Source organism: the organism of the source record quoted next, unplaced genomic scaffold (assembly GCF_019419815.1).
Source record: "Pyrus x bretschneideri cultivar Hongxiangsu unplaced genomic scaffold, Pyrus_bretschneideri_v1 Contig13, whole genome shotgun sequence".
In the NCBI taxonomy this organism is placed as follows: Eukaryota; Viridiplantae; Streptophyta; class Magnoliopsida; order Rosales; family Rosaceae; genus Pyrus; species Pyrus x bretschneideri.
In genome coordinates this window covers 4,968,969-4,986,733 of record NW_025999424.1, presented here as the reverse complement: position 1 = coordinate 4,986,733, position 17,765 = coordinate 4,968,969, and the positions used below count along the sequence as shown (strand labels likewise).

Genomic DNA, 17,765 nt, shown 5'->3' with positions numbered 1-17,765 from the left:
AGGAAAAAAATAGATCAAAAGTGGATTGAAAATTGTGCAAAGCAAGACCAAACAAATTCATAGCTATTCAAACAATAAAATCCATATGCAAGGGCTTTGCCTGAGCCAGTTTTTGCAATGCCAATGCAGTCTCGACCTTTCATAATTATACGCAATGCCTGAGCCTGAATTGGCATTGGCTTTTCATAGTCGAGCTTCTTTATCATTTCCAAGATTTTGTTTGTAAGTCCAGTATCATGTATCTTCATTTCCAACTGTTTTCGATATGCACCCACATCTTCTGGGGTCATTTTTTAGATCTATCTCCTTCTCCTCAATGTAGAATTTTTTTCGGAATGGTTCATAGTCTATCTTTGAGTGGTCTGCTAGAGAAAGCTTCTCCACTTTTTCGTTTGTCACCCTTTTTGTGAACTCATCATCGTCTTCGTCTTCTAAGGGATTGTCATTATTCCCAATGTCCCCATAATCCGAGTACGAATCCTCCCCAGGAATTATTCTGCCTAAAGATTTATTTGAACCATTTTCAACAGAAACTATTGAATGTTCATCAGCATTGGGCACCTTCTCCACTTTAGGCCGCACCGTAGAATTCATAAAAGCGTCTAATGGATCAATTTCATCATCCTGTAGAGCAGGTGCAGCTGTTTCATTATCGGAATCAATCTCCAAGACAGCTCCATCCTCTTTGTTAGTGCAATAGGCTTCTCCGTCAACGTTCATACCCGTCTCTTCATCATCGGATTCTCCCTCAAGAGTCCAGGTCTTTATAGAATTGGGTTCATCAACATCCCAATTCCATCCATAACAATAATACTTTTGTTTGGGTTAACATTTGAACTTTGGGCCGAAAGGAAGGAGGGCCCAAAAAGACTAAAGAAATGAGGCTTGCTCAAAGCCCAGCACCAAGTTCAGACCGTCCATCTCAAGACTAATTGGCGCTCCCCCATTAATGTAAAGGCTAGTTGCTTACAAGGGAAGTAACAACTAATGGAAATCAACCTACTCCCAGCCCAAAAGCGCTTTCTGAATGGCAAAAATGGTAAAATACTAATGAGTCACTACCCTTCAGTTGCTTTCGAGCAAGAACAAAGCTACAGGCAGTCAGACTAATTCGTCTATAAAAGGAGGAAGAGGGCCCAGAGACAAAGACGCTCAATCAATCAAAGAAACAAATATACAACTTGCCTCTCAGTCAAGCAAATACCCAGAAAGCTGCGCTTTGTCCAGACTCTGCACCTTTTTAGCCATAGATTCTCCTTAGAAAGACATCTTTTGTCTAGTGTAAAAACTCTACTACCTTTCCCAAATGTTGTAGTATCGATTCTCTCATGTAAACTTGTTCATCTTTCATCCTGTTTTAGTACTCAATCCCCTGTAACCACAAGGAGAAGAGACCGCAAGATGTTTAGACCTTGCTTGACAAGGTGAAATCTTGCTCGATTCTCTTTGTTTTGTCTTTAAATCAATAGATCTGGTGTTACAATGTATTTCCCAGTATATGTTCAAGTCGTTTTTGGTCTTTTGACGATCCAAAGTCCCATTAGTGCTCAGATCTAGCTTACTTAAAAAGGCTAAATGGGAAACAAACTGGTGACTTAATCAGATCTGGACCTTCACCTTTTAAGCATACAAGATAACGAACTAAAAGTTCTTGGTCTCAAGGCATAGAAAATAACTTAATATGGACTTAACTCATCCACGACAATCCTTTGATAACAAGAAGTTAGAATAACTTAGGGCGCAAGTAATCGGCTTAAATACACTTGTTCTACATCTGTCATATAGAGATGGCAGTGACACGCCTCCACACTCAGTTAGTTTTGATTGTGAGCCTCAAGGCCTACACCTAAGGCCCCACAAAGGCACATTTCAGAACTAACTGTGTCCTCCTCTTGAAACATCGAGCCTGACAAACAACCAAAGTGCCAACTCCTAGGGGAGTTGTGTGCTCGAGCCAGGGACCCTTCCCAGCAAAATTCCTGCCCAAACAACTTCTCTCTGCAGTCTGAATTCACAAAACACACAAAAAATTACTTAGTGTCCTGAATTACAAACAATTCAGACCAACACAATCCACAGGAAGGAAACCAATTCGGACAAGGAAAACATGAAAAGGCAAACCCTAAATCCAAACCTATAATAATTTCAAAATTTTAAGAAAATTCGATGCAGAAAAAATTGATTACCTGATTGATACAGAAAAGCTCGCGAAAGAGGAAAATAGCTGAGTTAGGGCAGATTGACTTCTTTGCCTCCAATTAATTGAATTTGATCAAAATTGGGCCAATGGTTGGTCGGTAATTTTTTTGGGTTTCTTAATTGGGCCGAAAAGTCTTTAAAACACAAATGTAGGAAAACATTGGGTTTGAATAAAAAAGATTTCGGTCGGTCTCACTCTTAATTAAAAATGTGATCATGATCGATAACTGTGGTCCAAATATTATATTAATTTATAGGAGTTCGTTTGAGAATTGCTGTTAAATGATTGAAAGCACTCCTCAAACGTGCCTTAGCGTACATGTTTGTCAATTGAAATAATGTGCCTTTGAGATTTCACATAATCACAATGCTCTTCAAACTAAATAGAATTACACGAAACAGTTGTATAAATTGAGGTTTTATTTTCTGTTTAAGTGAAAGTTGCGACCTAGGTTAATGCCTAGGAGGGTTTGGGCGGATTAAGCGGGCGCCAAGGTGGTCTAGGCGAATGGGTAAGTAGGTCTAGGTGCCCTTAATTTTCAAACACCTAGGGATTAATCGGGACGGTGGTCAGCCGCCTAGTGCTAGAAATTTTTAGAACAGTGGTCGATGCCCTTAATTTTCAAACACCTAGGGATTAATCGGGACGGTGGCCAGCCGCCTAGCGCCAGGAATTTTTAGAACAGTGGTATAAACTAATTTCAAAAAATTGCAAAGTTTAACAATGGCAAAGTAAAATAAATACTTAAACTTCACCATCTCATCTATAACTATGATAAACTTGGACTGAACGAACTCAATCTCTATATTGTTGAATTTTTAATATCATAAAATGAAGAGTTGTCAAATTTATGACTGTCTTGTCCACGCGTAGATGATTTTGAAGTATCAGGAATTGCAGTATTTTTTTTTTTTGTCAAAGGTTACTTTATTCACACAACACAACTAATTACACAAATTGAGACCCAAATACAACCACCCAAGCAAAAGAATGGACCTCAATCCTAGATGCCTAAAACAAAGTTTTTGGCTCAAAACAAAAAAAAACCATAGAAGCTATACCTAGCTGCTTCCTTCCAACGACACCGCCGAAAGCACCGGAACTACACTCCACAAAGGTCACGGGCCTCCACCACCAACTTTCGCCAGGAACCCACACCTCAGAGATGAAAAGAAGATGAAATTCGCCTTCTACTAGAAAACATCTCACTGATCGCAACCACATATTAAGAGAAACTAAAGAAGCCTGTGGGATCGCCATAAGCAACACTACCAAAAATGGCAGACTGAGAAAAGGATGTGGTGTTGCTACTCGAGCCGTTGTGAACACGGGAACTCTACGCACTTTCTCAGTTGCAGACCACATCACTTCGCAGTTAAAATTGATTGCAAATCAGAGTGGAGATGGAGTCAGTGGAAGCCAAAATAAGAATATGTATATGGATGGATGGATGATTTGATCTGAAGGCAGCATCATATACCTGTGAAAATCAGGGTGTAAAGGGTGTGGATGCAAATTTCTGTCATCTTCTCCTTTGATGAAAATGCACTGCAAAATAATAACACCTAAGATTAAGGCCAAAAACCTCACGCGCCCACGATGAATGGGGGGCTTTGGTCGAAGAATCTCTAATGCCAAAGTTAGAATTTTGAAAAAAATGTGTTCAGGAGTTTATGGGTAGCAAATGGCTTAGCTTTAGTTTGAGATAATAGGACTATTTATAGAGTGGCCGGCCCTATTTGGAGAATAGTGGTCGGCCATATATGGTGTATTTGGAGAATAATTGCTAGATATTATGTGAAATAATATCTTGCAATTAACATGGTAATTAAAGCCAAATTAAATAGGAAGTTTTAAGAGTTACCTATTGAATAAGGATTTGATGAGGAGTGATAAGAGGGATTTGAATAAATACCATTTTGATCACCTTTGACTCTTCCTTGATTGAGCCGTTACTGTCTGTTGCATGCGTGTAGAAATCCCGGTGTGCCTCGAGGGTAATTTTGCTTTTAACCCAAAAATTCACGTGTCACCTCCATAATTTTCTTAATTATGTTTGGCTCCATAAAGGGAAAGCAAAATAGGAAGGAAAGTAGGGAAAAACATCATAAAAAGAAGAAGGAGGAAGCAGAGAGGAAGAAGGAAGGGCTGCCACCGACCCTAATTGAAATTAGGGCCGGCGGCAGGAGGAAAATCGTTAGTGTAGCTGCTACTCTCATCACGGAGAGAGAAGGCTTTCACTCTCAGAGAGAATATCTCTCACTCACCATGACTTGCAGTATATCTTCCAAATTTTCGACCATCTACTCATATTTGGTCTACCATATCCAAAAGAAAGGGAATATATAATCAAACTTTGTATCTCGAGAAAGTTGCCGCCATTCTCTGGATCAATCTTTTAAACTAAAAAATCACATGCAAGTTGTTGTAGAGGTTTTGACAATCATCCACACATGAATCCTTCATCTGATGGATCAACAAGACTTCATTGCTGGTTGTTGATTCCATCAAATATGACGTTCTCGAACTCACACAACGGATTACTAAGTGAACAAAATTCATATAGCATGAAAATATAATACATAACAAGTAATTAACAAGTTTCAATATTAAGTTAATTTCAGCATAATATATTACATAATACCCTAATAAAATATCAAACTAGAAAAAGAATCCATGAAATAGCTATTATTGCTTGATCGTGAAGGCCTTGATCTGAGATATCAATTCTTGGGTCCGGGAATAAGAAAGCTGATAGTTATGCAGAACTTGGAATGCATGTCCAACTCCCTTGTGCATTGTAGTTTCCACCCTTTTCCCCATGCTACTCAACGCGTTGCACAACTCGAAATTCTTATCCTTCAATATAGCCGATTCCGATACGTATACCATCATGCTTGGGAACCTTAAATCGCGCAATTTGGCCACGCTGGCCTTCGCTAGAGGGTTGCACCACGGACGGTCTCTGCTGGCCCCTAAGGGAAGAGACAACTGCCAATACGTGTCCGAATTTGACAGAGTTAGGGCGGAGTATGGAGGCTGAGTTGCACACTTTTCAGACCAAGTTCGAGCCTCTCTTCCGAAAAAGGGTTGGATCAAGACGGTGCCTTTGAGACTCAATGGCCTTAAAATGGAGGGGTCACATGAACCTAACTGTGTGGTGACATTGTAGGCTATGTTAACCCCTGCACTGTCACCACCTATGAACAAGCTGGACAAATTGCACTTACTTAACCACCACTTTTGCTCACTACACTCATTCAGAGCTTGTTGTTTTACCAACATAAGGGCTTTGAATCCGTCATCATAAGCAGCAGGGAGACGGTTGTCGGGGGCAAAACGGTAATTCACAGAGATGATGACACAACTTGCTTGTGAAGCAAGTTTGGCCAGAAACTCATGGTAACAGCTCCAAGCAGCAGATCCAACACAGAATCCACCGCCGTGGAAGTAGACAATCATGGGGAGGTTTCAGGGGTGGCTTGGAACATAAATACGTGCCCATAAGTTGGTAAATTTTTCAATGACAACGTCTTTGGCCGCGACACCAGGTGGTAAAGCTAGAGTGCTGGGGACACTTGGGATCATCGGAGGCCTTTCGACGTATCCGTCTTTGTGAACTCGGATGAGACCTTCAATTTCTTCGAGTACAACTCCATGTTGATTAGGTTTTCTAGTTGCTTGGAGGTTAGGCCTTGAATATGGCTGCCATATTTCCTCTAAATTTCATACAATGTTAGTGGTATTCTTCTTCACTTGTAAGTGAGACGTCTTAGGTTCGATTTTCGCCAAATGCGAGTTGAATCACATTATTGTTAGCTTATTGTGAGGCTAAGCCCATCTTTTCCTTCTTAATATAGATAATATCATTTTGTTCAGAAAAAAAAAAAAAAAAAAAAAAAAAGGTGGGATGACCAGGGCAAACTTGAGGTCAGACAATTCGTCCAAACATGAGATTTTTCAATGTCCCTAAAACATAAAAATGCGTTGAAACTATTGAAAAAAAATAAAAACATGCATTAAAAATAACCCTCTTCTGGAAATCTCTGGTTAGTGAATAATTACCGAAATTGAGTTCCCTGAAATTTCATGAAATGCAATTAATCATCTTCTCTTTTTTTTTTTTTTTCAATTTTGAACTTCTTCCACAAATCTTTCAGTTTATGGAATTTGGAAATCGAACATTGGTTGACTATTTGTAGTTTTTGCAACGAACACGTACAGTTGTACCTTTCCTGTACAAGTTGTCCCAAAAAACATTAGATTGTGTTCTTAATATTGTACTTGCCTCAGGAATATATGCCGTTCGTCCATCTTTTTGCATGCACGTCATTATTCTTCCACAGTACTGTTAAACATTCGTATAAAGTTCATGCATGGTGCTAGACAATGGTTTACAAAGAAAATAATAGGAAAATTGAAAAGTCGTCGATCGGTAATTTTCTTTTCAAATTAGAGAAACTTTACTTTTGCAGACTTAAGTTTATTAAGCCATTGTTTTAAAAATCTCCGCCTAAGCGCTTTGAGGTTGGCAACTCTAGATTGGTCCTTAGGCACCTACCAATCCACCAAATTATTTTTATTTTGATGTAATATATTTATGGATGAACTTAACAATTTGGATAATATATCCAAATCTATTCCTTCATGATCTAAATCTATTACTTCCTGCTAATTGAAGAGAGGAATTCCTATGATTCCAACGAACAATGTAAATAAAACTACTTAAGCATCGAAAATAACATAGTATTGTCTAACTCATGGGGATATGAGAAAGTGCTTTTAGTGCCAAAACAAGTAATACTAATAAAAGGTTGCACCTTGCTCCTTACATTTTCATTACTATTAATTCGATATGTGTTTAAAATATAAGTTTTTTCATTGTTTTTTTTTAAGTATAATTAGGCACTTATTTATACAATATAATAAATCTACTTAAATTAGCCTAGTTTACCTCGGTGGGGAGCCCGCCGTCTGACTAGCGTCTAGCTTAAGAACCTTTGTTAAGGGATTGTACATTCATTTTCCTACATTCAAGTTGTGATCCTTATCGCAGATTGGCACTAACAGGCCTTTTCTTACATTCAAGTTTGAGCTTCATTAATGTAGGTTCAATATGTGAAGTAAAAAATTCAAAGGCCAGAATCAGAAAATTAGTATATCTAAACAAGATGAGATTTTTCTTATAGACCGGAGCATAGCATGTAATGGGATTCTTTAACAGTTGGATTCTTGATTATGAAAGAAAGTGAAGTTCTACTATAATATTAATTGGCAATATGGTAAGATCCAAACTTTTGTAAATACATACAAAATCTTCTTTTTCTTGATGTGATATATGGACTCTCAACACACATTCTGCCGTTCATGCATCTGATCTATGTTAAGGGTTGGTATCCATTCTAGAATTTTCGAGCAAGATGAGCCTTGTCTTAAAAATTCAACGTTAAGTCGGTTACTAGCTGGGAAGATTTTATACGAGAAAAATCTAACCTTTGATATATAATATGCAATTTAAACCTGAATATTTTCCAGTCCATTGAACTAAGTCGTCATAAAACCAGATACCTCAGCAAATCCATGGACACGGATCCCACACGACTGGTCATATATATTCTCATGGTTCATAAGTCACATGCATTATTAGTCACGGTTAAAGTTTCAGATTCTTTCATGCTCAAATTCCTAACAGAAAGTCAGAAACAAATCTTTCCCAGTCCCCCACCATGCAAGAAGGTTGAAGGAAGGAATGGATGAGCCACTGCCATCATCTTTTTCTTTAAAATTATTCTCACCTTCACTTCTTCTCCTCCTTTTTGTGTAAGAACTTTTGTGTGAGAAATGGTCCAAACCATTTAATAAAGGAAATATGGTTATAGTATACGTTATATTCATTAAGTACACATTTAATATAAAGTGAGAAAACCATATTACTTGTACAAATTATGGATGGAAGACAGTTACAAAACTTGAAGAAAACTGACAGCAACTGCTACCATGATAGGTGGAGCAGTTGCGTCCTATAAGTCAGGTTTTGATCCCCTTTATCGGGTAAGTTACAGGGTTCTCATCATGTGAACGCTTGTCCTATCGAGAGTAAGAGTTCCATTCCGTTTCCAAGAGAAAGGAAGGTCCAAATCTCATCTCAATCATCTCGTCTACGACAACAAGTAAGTGCATCCCTAGTTTCTGCAAAATGATGATTTAATGAAAATTATGACTAGTATAAATGCATGCGTGTATATTAGTTTGTAGTTCATCATGCAGGGTTGTTCTTGATCTCTAAATGAAGTATATAATTAAGTTCAACATATGGCATCAGAGCCACCAACTTCTGCAATGAACTCAAGAACTTGATTATGATAAATACACTGCTTGCGTATAATGTTCACATTTGCTTCCGCTGCTTCTGTTTCTTTTTGTTTTGAATTTTGTTCTTATTCATGATGAATTAACTACTTAAACCCCTGCTTCTGTTCTTGTTCTTAGTTATAACCGTACACAATCATTTACTTATACGATCTGCTACTGTAACACACAGAATTTCAACGATCATTCTTTTTCCATATGATCTTGATAAATTTTGAATATGCTTCGAATATGCTTCTGTGCTGGGGTTAATGATTCACATATATTACAATATGCTTACTTGTGTATTGGATTCCACACTAATTTCCTTGGTTAAACTGATCTTGCCTATGTAACATGCATGCCATAGTTATAGAATCGGTATGGCCAAAACCAAGTCATTTTGACCAAAATACTAGAATTATGAAGAATTTGATTATTTCCTTCAAGAACATAAATATTGGGACCCTAAATATTATAAAAAAATAAAAAAATAAAAAAACCCCAAAAAGCACAGTAAAATTTTGATCTTCATAACTTAAATTGCGGTTTTGGAGGCCTAAACGGTATCGGATGACTAAAATCATCCTTATGTCACAACAAAGTGGTGTGTTTGAATCACAACGTCATTCTCTTTTCGGAAAGGTATCATGGGCCTAAATCGAAGCACGGACGAACAATTTGTAAATTTCCCGCTGGGTTTAAATCATTTGATGTCTAAATGAATCACCAAAGTGTTCTATTTATTCTTTTGCTCATATGATTTCAATAAAGATGATCAGTTTGTGGTTTATATACATTTAACAAGTAGAATATTTCCAAAGAATGAATCTACTGGGTCGGTTGTAAACCAATGTATTGTGAGTTATAAAAACATGTAGTGCATGTAAATCTTCTTGCCTAAAGGTGTGGTATTTACATAGTGTTACATAATTTTGTGCTTGGCTATACAAGATTTGCAATTCATATCTTTTGTATATATAGAAAGTGTCTTGCCTAAAGGTGTCACTGGTTCTATAGATTTTGTATGACTTCTTGTCATTCTCATATGAATTTACAAATCCGTATGAAATCATTATGCAAGTTTCAATATGTTGAGTCTCATATTGGAAATAACTTTAAAGCTTGGAAACTAAAGATTGAAACGCATTTAGGCATGCTATAATTTGATGTTGCTTTCAAGCTACCTCAACCGACTGCACTAACTGAAGAAAGCACGCAACAGCAAATGTGTAATGTGGGAAAGGGATAATCAAAAGTCCATTCTCATAATGCAAATGCGATGGAAGATCACATAGGGGAGGAATTTCAATTTGTGATTTGGCTACGGAATACATGGCAAAGAACAATGTTTGGTCCTTGGTTGTAGGATCTCATGACATCAAACCAATTGGGGTGTATGTGGCCATAATTATGATCAGCACAAGGATGCTTTATTTCCTGAAATTTTGTTTGTATCTGGCAAACAAGGTCTGGTGTGGTACATGTTTTTGTTGAATCCACCGAAAACACTGATGTTGACAGGAATGCACTGCATGGTGAGTATGTGCAGGGGTGGTGTGTTTTACCATTTCAGATTTATACATAAACTCGTCCCATTGAGATTTTGATAATATTTTCGATCACACAAGATTAAGGTTCCTTAGTTGAAAATATGGTGGTGGAGGAACCAACCAGTTTGAGTGTTAAAGCCACTGGAAATATTGATTTAAACATATCCAATGGAGACAGTGACACTCCTCATAACAAGTGAAATGTGCCCGGGAACGACAAGTTGCCCAAATGAGTTGCTTCTAAGAAATAGTTGGCAATCTTTTCTGACAAAAGTTGAAATTGTTGAATACAATGGTAATGTATTGACCAAATCCCTAGAAAAGTCATTGTTTCCTTGCTCTGCGAAAGTTATTTCATTTGGTTTGTTTTATAGTAATTTACCGTTTATGGACTTCATTTCTAACAGTGATTCAGTGTCAAATGAGTGCAGGCAGGAAAGAGTTCATGAGTCAGAGAGTGATAAGTCTATAAATACACATTTGACTTCATCCGGTCCGCATTTCAAATCTGAAATTTTGTTTAATATTTTTGGTTTTGGAATGAACTGTTTATACAAGTGCTGCTCCAGGCTGTTTTCAAGCAATTCACATTGCTTTATTGGATTTGTTTTCGCAAAGGTTGATCCTGTAACTTTGAATACTAGTGATGAAAGTGAAAATACTAAGAAAAATAATGTACTTTTGGTTGCTAGATCAGATAGGTGGGTAATTCAGTGTGTTTCCTCGGTGAAGCTTGACGAATGTCCAAATATTGGCTCAGTGGTACAATGAACAGATTTCCAGTTTTCTGATAACCTTCTTATTTGTCTAAATGCATCTGGCTTAGTTGTTTTCTATGGAGTAATGTCCGGTGAGTATATTGCACATTTAGGTATTTCACAGACTTTAGCACTCAACCCTCAGTTGGATTTTCATAAGCAAGAAGCATTGTCTCTAGGTTCTGAGAAACACAGTACTAAATTTGATGGAGTTGATTACAAACGAGTTTTGCAACATGGTGATTATTCTGGTAGGAGAATGTTTACAAGGTTGATTGCTGCTTTACATACCTCCCTAATAGATGTTGTTGATGATTGTGGTGTAATATATGTGATTTCAGCTGGTGTATATATATCTACCGGACATGTATTATGAAAATGAGAAGTTACTTTCACATATTCAGCACCTAAGGCTAGGTATGTTGGATGCTTGCGATATAGGTCACCAAAGGGTATATTCTAACATATCTGGTTCACATAATTCTATTATTCCATCCATGACGTATGACGGATCTTCTTTCCACGATGCTTGTGGAAGTAATGTGCTTAGAAACCAAGAGTTGGACGGTAAGCGAGAAGGGAAGGGATCCAGCTCATTTTTGGGTGGATTTTCTGCTTCAAAATTAACAGATCAGATGCCTACTACTCTAAACGAAGCCACACTTAATGCGCAAGATCTTTCTTCTCCCACATAAGTTTAGTGAAGTTGATCCTCTCTATTTCTCTCCATTAAGAATTACTCGACTTGTTAAGAACCGGAATATGATGAACCCGAAGGTTCTGCACGCTGAGTTCGTAGATTGTGATGACAACTTTTGAATACACTATGTGAAATGTTTTATCTCAAAGCGAAGGAAGAAGCCTTTATGGCTTAAAGCACAAGGGAAAGTTGAAAGATTAAAGGCAAGGCTTGTGGCTAAAGGATTTATACAAAGAGAAGTCTTGACGAGGACATTTATGTGAAGCAACCACCATGATTTGTTGAAAGGGGGAAGGAGAATCAAGTATGCAAACTCAACAAGTTCATTTATGGTTTAAAGCAAGCTCCAATTTAGATTTATGGTTCTATATGTCGATTATATATTGTTGGCAAGCTCTAATGTCTAATTGTTAAATGAGACCAAGCAAATGTTGTCCAATAGCTTTGACATGAAGGGTTTGGGTGAAGCTTATTATGTATTAGGCATTGAAGTTGTAAGTGATAGAATGAAAAGAATTATATTGCAGTGGGGGTGATGTTCCCATTGCCAAAGGTGAGTGTGATGTATGTATGGTTTGCACTAGACCGGTTTTGGCCTTTTGGCTTTTGCATTAAGTGTGTTAGCTAGATTTCAATCAAATCCTGGCATTGCGCACTGGAACGCAAGTAAAAAGGTATTCAGATACTCAAAGAAGACACAAGCTTCTGTCCTAGGTTTTCATCAAGTTGAGAATTTGGAAGTGATTTGTTATTGTGATGCAGAATTGGGTATGTTTTCATATTAGCTGGTGGCGTAGTCTCATGGAGAAGTAGAAAACAAGCCACTAGAGTATATAGGTTGTTTTTGAAGCAATGAGGCAAGGTGAGTGGTTAAGAAACCTGATCTATGACATGAAGATAGTGAGAAGTGTTGAAAGACCAATTAAGATTTTTGTGACAATACCTCAATAACAAAAGGTAGGAAGCTTCAAAACTTATAGATATTAAGTATTTGAAGCTCCGAGATAAAAACAGAAAAGGAACTGTCGATCTGGAGCATATTGGTACTTATCACATGGTTGCAAATTCATTGACAAAAGCATTACATGTAACAACATTTCAAAGGCATTTTGCCAAATATAGGAATACAAACAATTATAGATCATGTTTGAATGTGGGAGTAAAGTAATTTTCCACTGATCATGTTTGAATGTGGAGTAAAGTAATTTTCCATTGTCTTATGTATGTGTTTTGATTAGAAATTGTGCTTATAATGTTCACTTGTATTACATGACGATGTAATTCTTTTGGAAAAGCTCAAGACTAATCGGATACATGTTCATGTTTGCATTTTGCATAAATAAAGTATAAAGGATGACATCTGCAGTGTCATTATTGTTATGTCAAGCAAAGTGGGAATCATGCTTGCAGTTGAAGGTCTTCTCATTTGAGTTTTCTCTAAATATAGTCTCATTTGGATTCGATTAGTTTGTGGTTTTAGCACAAATGATACTATTGCTGTATTATATTGTCTAGAATTCAACTAATGAATCTTTGAGTACGAATGAAAGGTTTCTTTTGATAATCATATTTCAGTGATCACGTACTAGTCGTTGGACACCATGTTGTAAATAGTTATGACCATTCTCATGTGGGAGAATGTAAGAACTTTTGTGTGAGAAATGGTCCAAACCATTTAATAAAGGAAATATGGTTATAGTATACGTTATATACATTAAGTACACATTTAATATAAAGTGAGAAAACCATATTACTTGTACAAATTATGGATGGAAGACAGTTACAAAACTTGAAGAAAACTAATAGCAACTGCTACCATGATAGGTGGAGCAGTTGCGTCCTATAAGTCAGGTTTTGATCCCCTTTCTCGGGTAAGTTACAAAGTTCTCATAATGTGAATGCTTGCCCTATCGAGAGTAAGAATTCCATTCTGTTTCCAAGAGAAAGGAAGGTCCAAATCTCATCTCAATCATCTCGTCTACGACAAAAAGTAAATGCATCCCTAGTTTCTACAAAATGATGATGTAATGAATATTATGACTAGTATAAATGCATGCGTGTATATTAGTTTGTAGTTCATCATGCAGGGTTGTTCTTGATCTCTGAATGAAGTATATAATTAAGTTCAACATTTTGACCATCCCACCATTGCTCGAATTCGGTTTCTCGCCGAATCCTCTTTGTGAGGATCCCGAAGAATAGTGAATCGTGTCCGTTCATCGTACATTGTGCGGTCAGAAATTATTTTAAAATTTTTATTTAAAATTAAAAACAAACACTATTTGACAAAAACTGACCGCACGATGTACAATGAACGGACACGATTCACAGATCCCCAAAATCTTCACCAAAAGAATCGGAAGAGAATTATGTTGGCCATTGCTCAAGCAATGGAAGGGGCTGGATACTGATAAACTATATACCACGAACTATATTATTAGAACAAAATTTCTAACCATCAAGCAATATCGTAGGATTCTACAAAAAATTGAGAATGTCCAAACTAATGAGAAGGTTACAAATATTCCCGTTTTACATTGTCTATAATTCATTTTGCTTGTTGTGGGTGAGTTAATGGACCGGTTGTAGAAGTATATTTCAAACATCCTATCGTTTGACAAAAGGGCCACTATTTACAAAAAAAATTTATACATGATTAACATGTGATTTTTTTATAAATGTCTATCATATTTGATATGGAGGATTGGATTGAAATTGATAAGTTCAAAACATCTTAAAAATAGAGAGAATAATTTTTCAATTAAGGAGGAATAAAAACGAATACTTTATAACATGAGTGCAATAATACCGCTGGACAGTTCGACCATGCATTACTTCTATAGGATGACAATCCAAGAGATAAAAGTGGAAAACAAAAAGAAAAAAAGAATTGGGTTTTTGTTGTGGCCCAATAATTTTGAGCTATAATATTCATCATCAATGAGCCCATTTCCTCTTTAGACTTTAGACTTTTGAACCGGCCCATTTAGTCGGTCTGTAAAACCAACACGACGACGTTTTGCGGAAGGATACTGTTTCGACCTTTCCGAGTCCCCTCCAGAAAGCCCTAACAAACCCCACGCTCTGAGATTTATAAAACCATACAGTTTTGGAGGACGAGTTTTCAAAAACTCGTACACTCTCACTCCCTCCGCCCCTTGGATTTCATCTGAGCAGAATAACAAGAAGGAGGAGAAGAGGAAGAAGAAGTAAAAGGATGTCGATTCGAGTGCTGAATCCGAATGCGGAGGTGCTGAACAAATCGGCGGCGCTGCACATGAACATCAACGCCTCCAAGGGCTTGCAGGACGTCCTCAAGACCAACCTCGGCCCCAAGGGAACCATCAAAAAGTAGGAAAAAATTACACTACTTTTATAATTTTTTTATTCTTTTTTCATTTTTTTATTGATTTTTCAGTTTTAATTTCTTCGATAATGTTTTCAGGCTTGTTGGTGGACTGGCGACATTAAGCTTACTAAGGATGGCAACACTCTGCTCAAAGAAATGGTATGGTTTTGTGTTTTTGGAACCCTAGATCTCCGGTTGGTGCAGTCATTCGTTACATAGAGTGTGTTAAATTAGGGTTTAAGGATTTATGGATTTGATCGAAATGCGAAATGAAGCTGTATTTAGTAACCGAGGTTCTGTTTGGTTATCGAAAGCTTTTATATGTTTTTGAAACTCTCGAAGTCGATGCTTTTATTGTTTTTTGCTATAACATCAATGCTTCAAATGTGAGAATACAGACGGTGTAGGGTTTACTCGAATTGGCTGTATTGATTTAGTGTGAAATTTAATTGTTCAGTATGTTTTGTGTTTTTCGTATTTTTGCTTTGTTCATTGGTGTTCTGTCAAATGGTTGCAGCAAATTCAGAACCCAACAGCAATTATGATTGCAAGGACCGCTGTTGCCCAAGATGACATAAGCGGAGATGGCACCACCTCTACTGTCTTATTCATTGGTGAGCTTATGAAACAATCAGAGCGATACATTGACGAAGGTTGGTTACTACATACTCACAGTTACCTGTAATCAATGACTGGACATTTCTTCTGGTTCTTCATAAAGGGTTAAATGTCTAGATCTTTGCACCTTGTGGTTCTGAAATGTTCCCCAAGTCAATCCATTTCTTTTCGTTTCTTCCTTTTTTGTTGTGGCACCCTTGATGATGGTGAGTTTGTTCTTGTTCTAGGGATGCATCCCCAGTTGATGGTTTTGGGATTGCCAGAAGCGCAACGCTTCAGTTTCTTGAGAAATTCAAAACTCCTGTTGTGATGGGCAATGAGCCCGACAAAGAGATTCTGAAAATGGTAGCAAGGACAACATTGCGAACAAAGGCATCTAGTATTTTGTTTGTATGATTTCTTACTGTTTAAATTGTTTTGGGCCGCGTGGGTTTACTAGGTTTTCATACCGCTCAGAGTAAATGGAATATTTTACACTTTATATATTTAATATGGCATGTTCTGTTATGCAGTTATATGAAGCATTGGCGGATCAATTGACCGACGTAGTTGTTAATTCGGTGAGTGTTTGTGGTTTATATAAGAATGCTTGAAAGATTGTATCCATTTTTATGGAATCTAGAATAGTTCATAGACCTCTTGCTTCGTGATGCGTGACAAACTAGAGTTTTACAAATGACAGGTTCTTTGCATCCGCAAACCTGAGGAACCCATTGATCTGTTTATGGTGGAGATTATGCACATGCGACACAAATTCGATGTAGACACACGTTTGGTATGTTAATATCTTGTACCTTCCACCACTCTGCCTTTTAGATACTTCTTAACCCTTGATGAATCCTAAGAGGCATTTCCATGGATATTGGGTCCTCAATCTTCTGCGAAGGTTCTGCAAATGTTAAACGTGCATTGTTTACATTGGATTGATTTTGGTTCAAAGGGTTAAGTGGGAAAGGCATGGAAAACGTAAGAAACTGCAAAGATGCTGTTTAATAGAATCTGAAAACCTATCAATCTTAGTAAAAGCCTACTGCTTTTGAAAACATGCTTCTAACTATTGATCCGTATAATGATATTTGGAAACAAGAAGTTATATACATGACTATAGCAAGAAGGGAAATATAAACAGCCAAGTTACCTGATTTAGAAAGAGTATTAATCTTCAACTCAATTATCTTGGCATCAGTTCAATTGTAATCGCTTTATGAACGTCCCAAGGGCGGAGAATCTCGACATCATGACAGATTTCTGCTCGCAATCCACCAATGAAACAAATTTTGAGTAGGTCTGTATCGATATCCTTTGTTCGATTATCCAATCGACGAAATTCAGAGATGTAATCGTAGCAAACCTGTTTGAAGAAGTTTAATCGTATTTTGTGCAGAATCATTAAACGCCAACGGTCCAAATTCACGGCAAAACATCTTAGTGAAATCTTCCCAACGAGGATAATTCTTGACACAATTTACCCATTGACACTATTGCAGAGCTTGTCTTACATGTGTACTTTTTTATTTTTCACTTAAAATAATTTTTTGCGATGATATAATTCTAGATGAGATTATATTTAATCATTTCGGTTAGAAATTGCTTTAATTATTGTCATTTTAGTCGCACAAAATTTATGACGAAATTAGTGGAAGATGTGATGACGTGCACACCGATGAAGTTCAGCCTAGGTGTCATGTCCCACCTTCTTTGTACACACTTAATGGTGCCTATTTTGCGACCGCAAACTGAGGTAAGATGGTTGATTCAGTAGGTGGTTGCCTTAAAAACTCATAAATTCATATGGCCATCGCTATGACAAAAGAAGACGTCAATTTTTTGGAGGCTTCATAAAGCATGGTCCACAATCTGTCCATTTTATAAAGGCACAGTATATTGTACACGATACATGGTGTGGTGGAGTGATTGATAATTTTCCATTTTATCGAGCATATGTGGAAGAAAAAAAGCAAAGAAAGTATAAATAGTACACTCACCAATTCCTAGATAGTACGAATTTTCAGGAATATAGAAAACTCGTCCGATCTCCAATTGGATTAGGTTTCCATATCTTGCAGAATAAGAATAGTCAATCTCAGCGAAGTGGGCAGACTTTGCATACATTTTCAGAGTACAGCAAGGTGTGGTGGTATCAATGATCCATTTGAGCAACTCAATCTGATCGGAGCTATTAAGTCCATGATTGAACTTCTGAGATATAAGTATTTCAATCCGCCTTACTCCGGCCTTG

At 37.2% G+C, this 17,765-nt stretch overlaps 1 protein-coding gene and 1 pseudogene across 1 annotated transcript; one reads left to right on the top strand and one right to left on the bottom strand.

Moving 5' to 3' along the window:
- Positions 1-4,888: 4,888 nt before the first annotated feature.
- Positions 4,889-5,930, bottom strand: LOC103943828 (annotated as a pseudogene).
- Positions 5,931-14,681: 8,751 nt separating this feature from the next.
- Positions 14,682-15,559, top strand: LOC125474881 (T-complex protein 1 subunit zeta 2-like). The gene is made up of 3 exons (XM_048579089.1): positions 14,682-14,910; positions 15,005-15,067; positions 15,426-15,559. Exons 1-3 carry the CDS (start codon positions 14,777-14,779, stop codon positions 15,451-15,453), a joined length of 225 nt encoding a protein of 74 aa, XP_048435046.1. The 5' UTR covers positions 14,682-14,776; the 3' UTR covers positions 15,454-15,559.
- Positions 15,560-17,765: the final 2,206 nt, after the last annotated feature.

Excerpts from the sequence above, each read along its gene's own strand:
- LOC125474881 (XM_048579089.1), top strand. The coding sequence starts at position 14,777 with ATGTCGATTCGAGTGCTGAATCCGAATGCGGAGGTGCTGAACAAATCG. Across the intron at positions 14,911-15,004 it reads CCCAAGGGAACCATCAAAAA|GCTTGTTGGTGGACTGGCGA; the intron begins GTAGGAAAAAAT and ends TAATGTTTTCAG. Across the intron at positions 15,068-15,425 it reads ACACTCTGCTCAAAGAAATG|CAAATTCAGAACCCAACAGC; the intron begins GTATGGTTTTGT and ends AAATGGTTGCAG.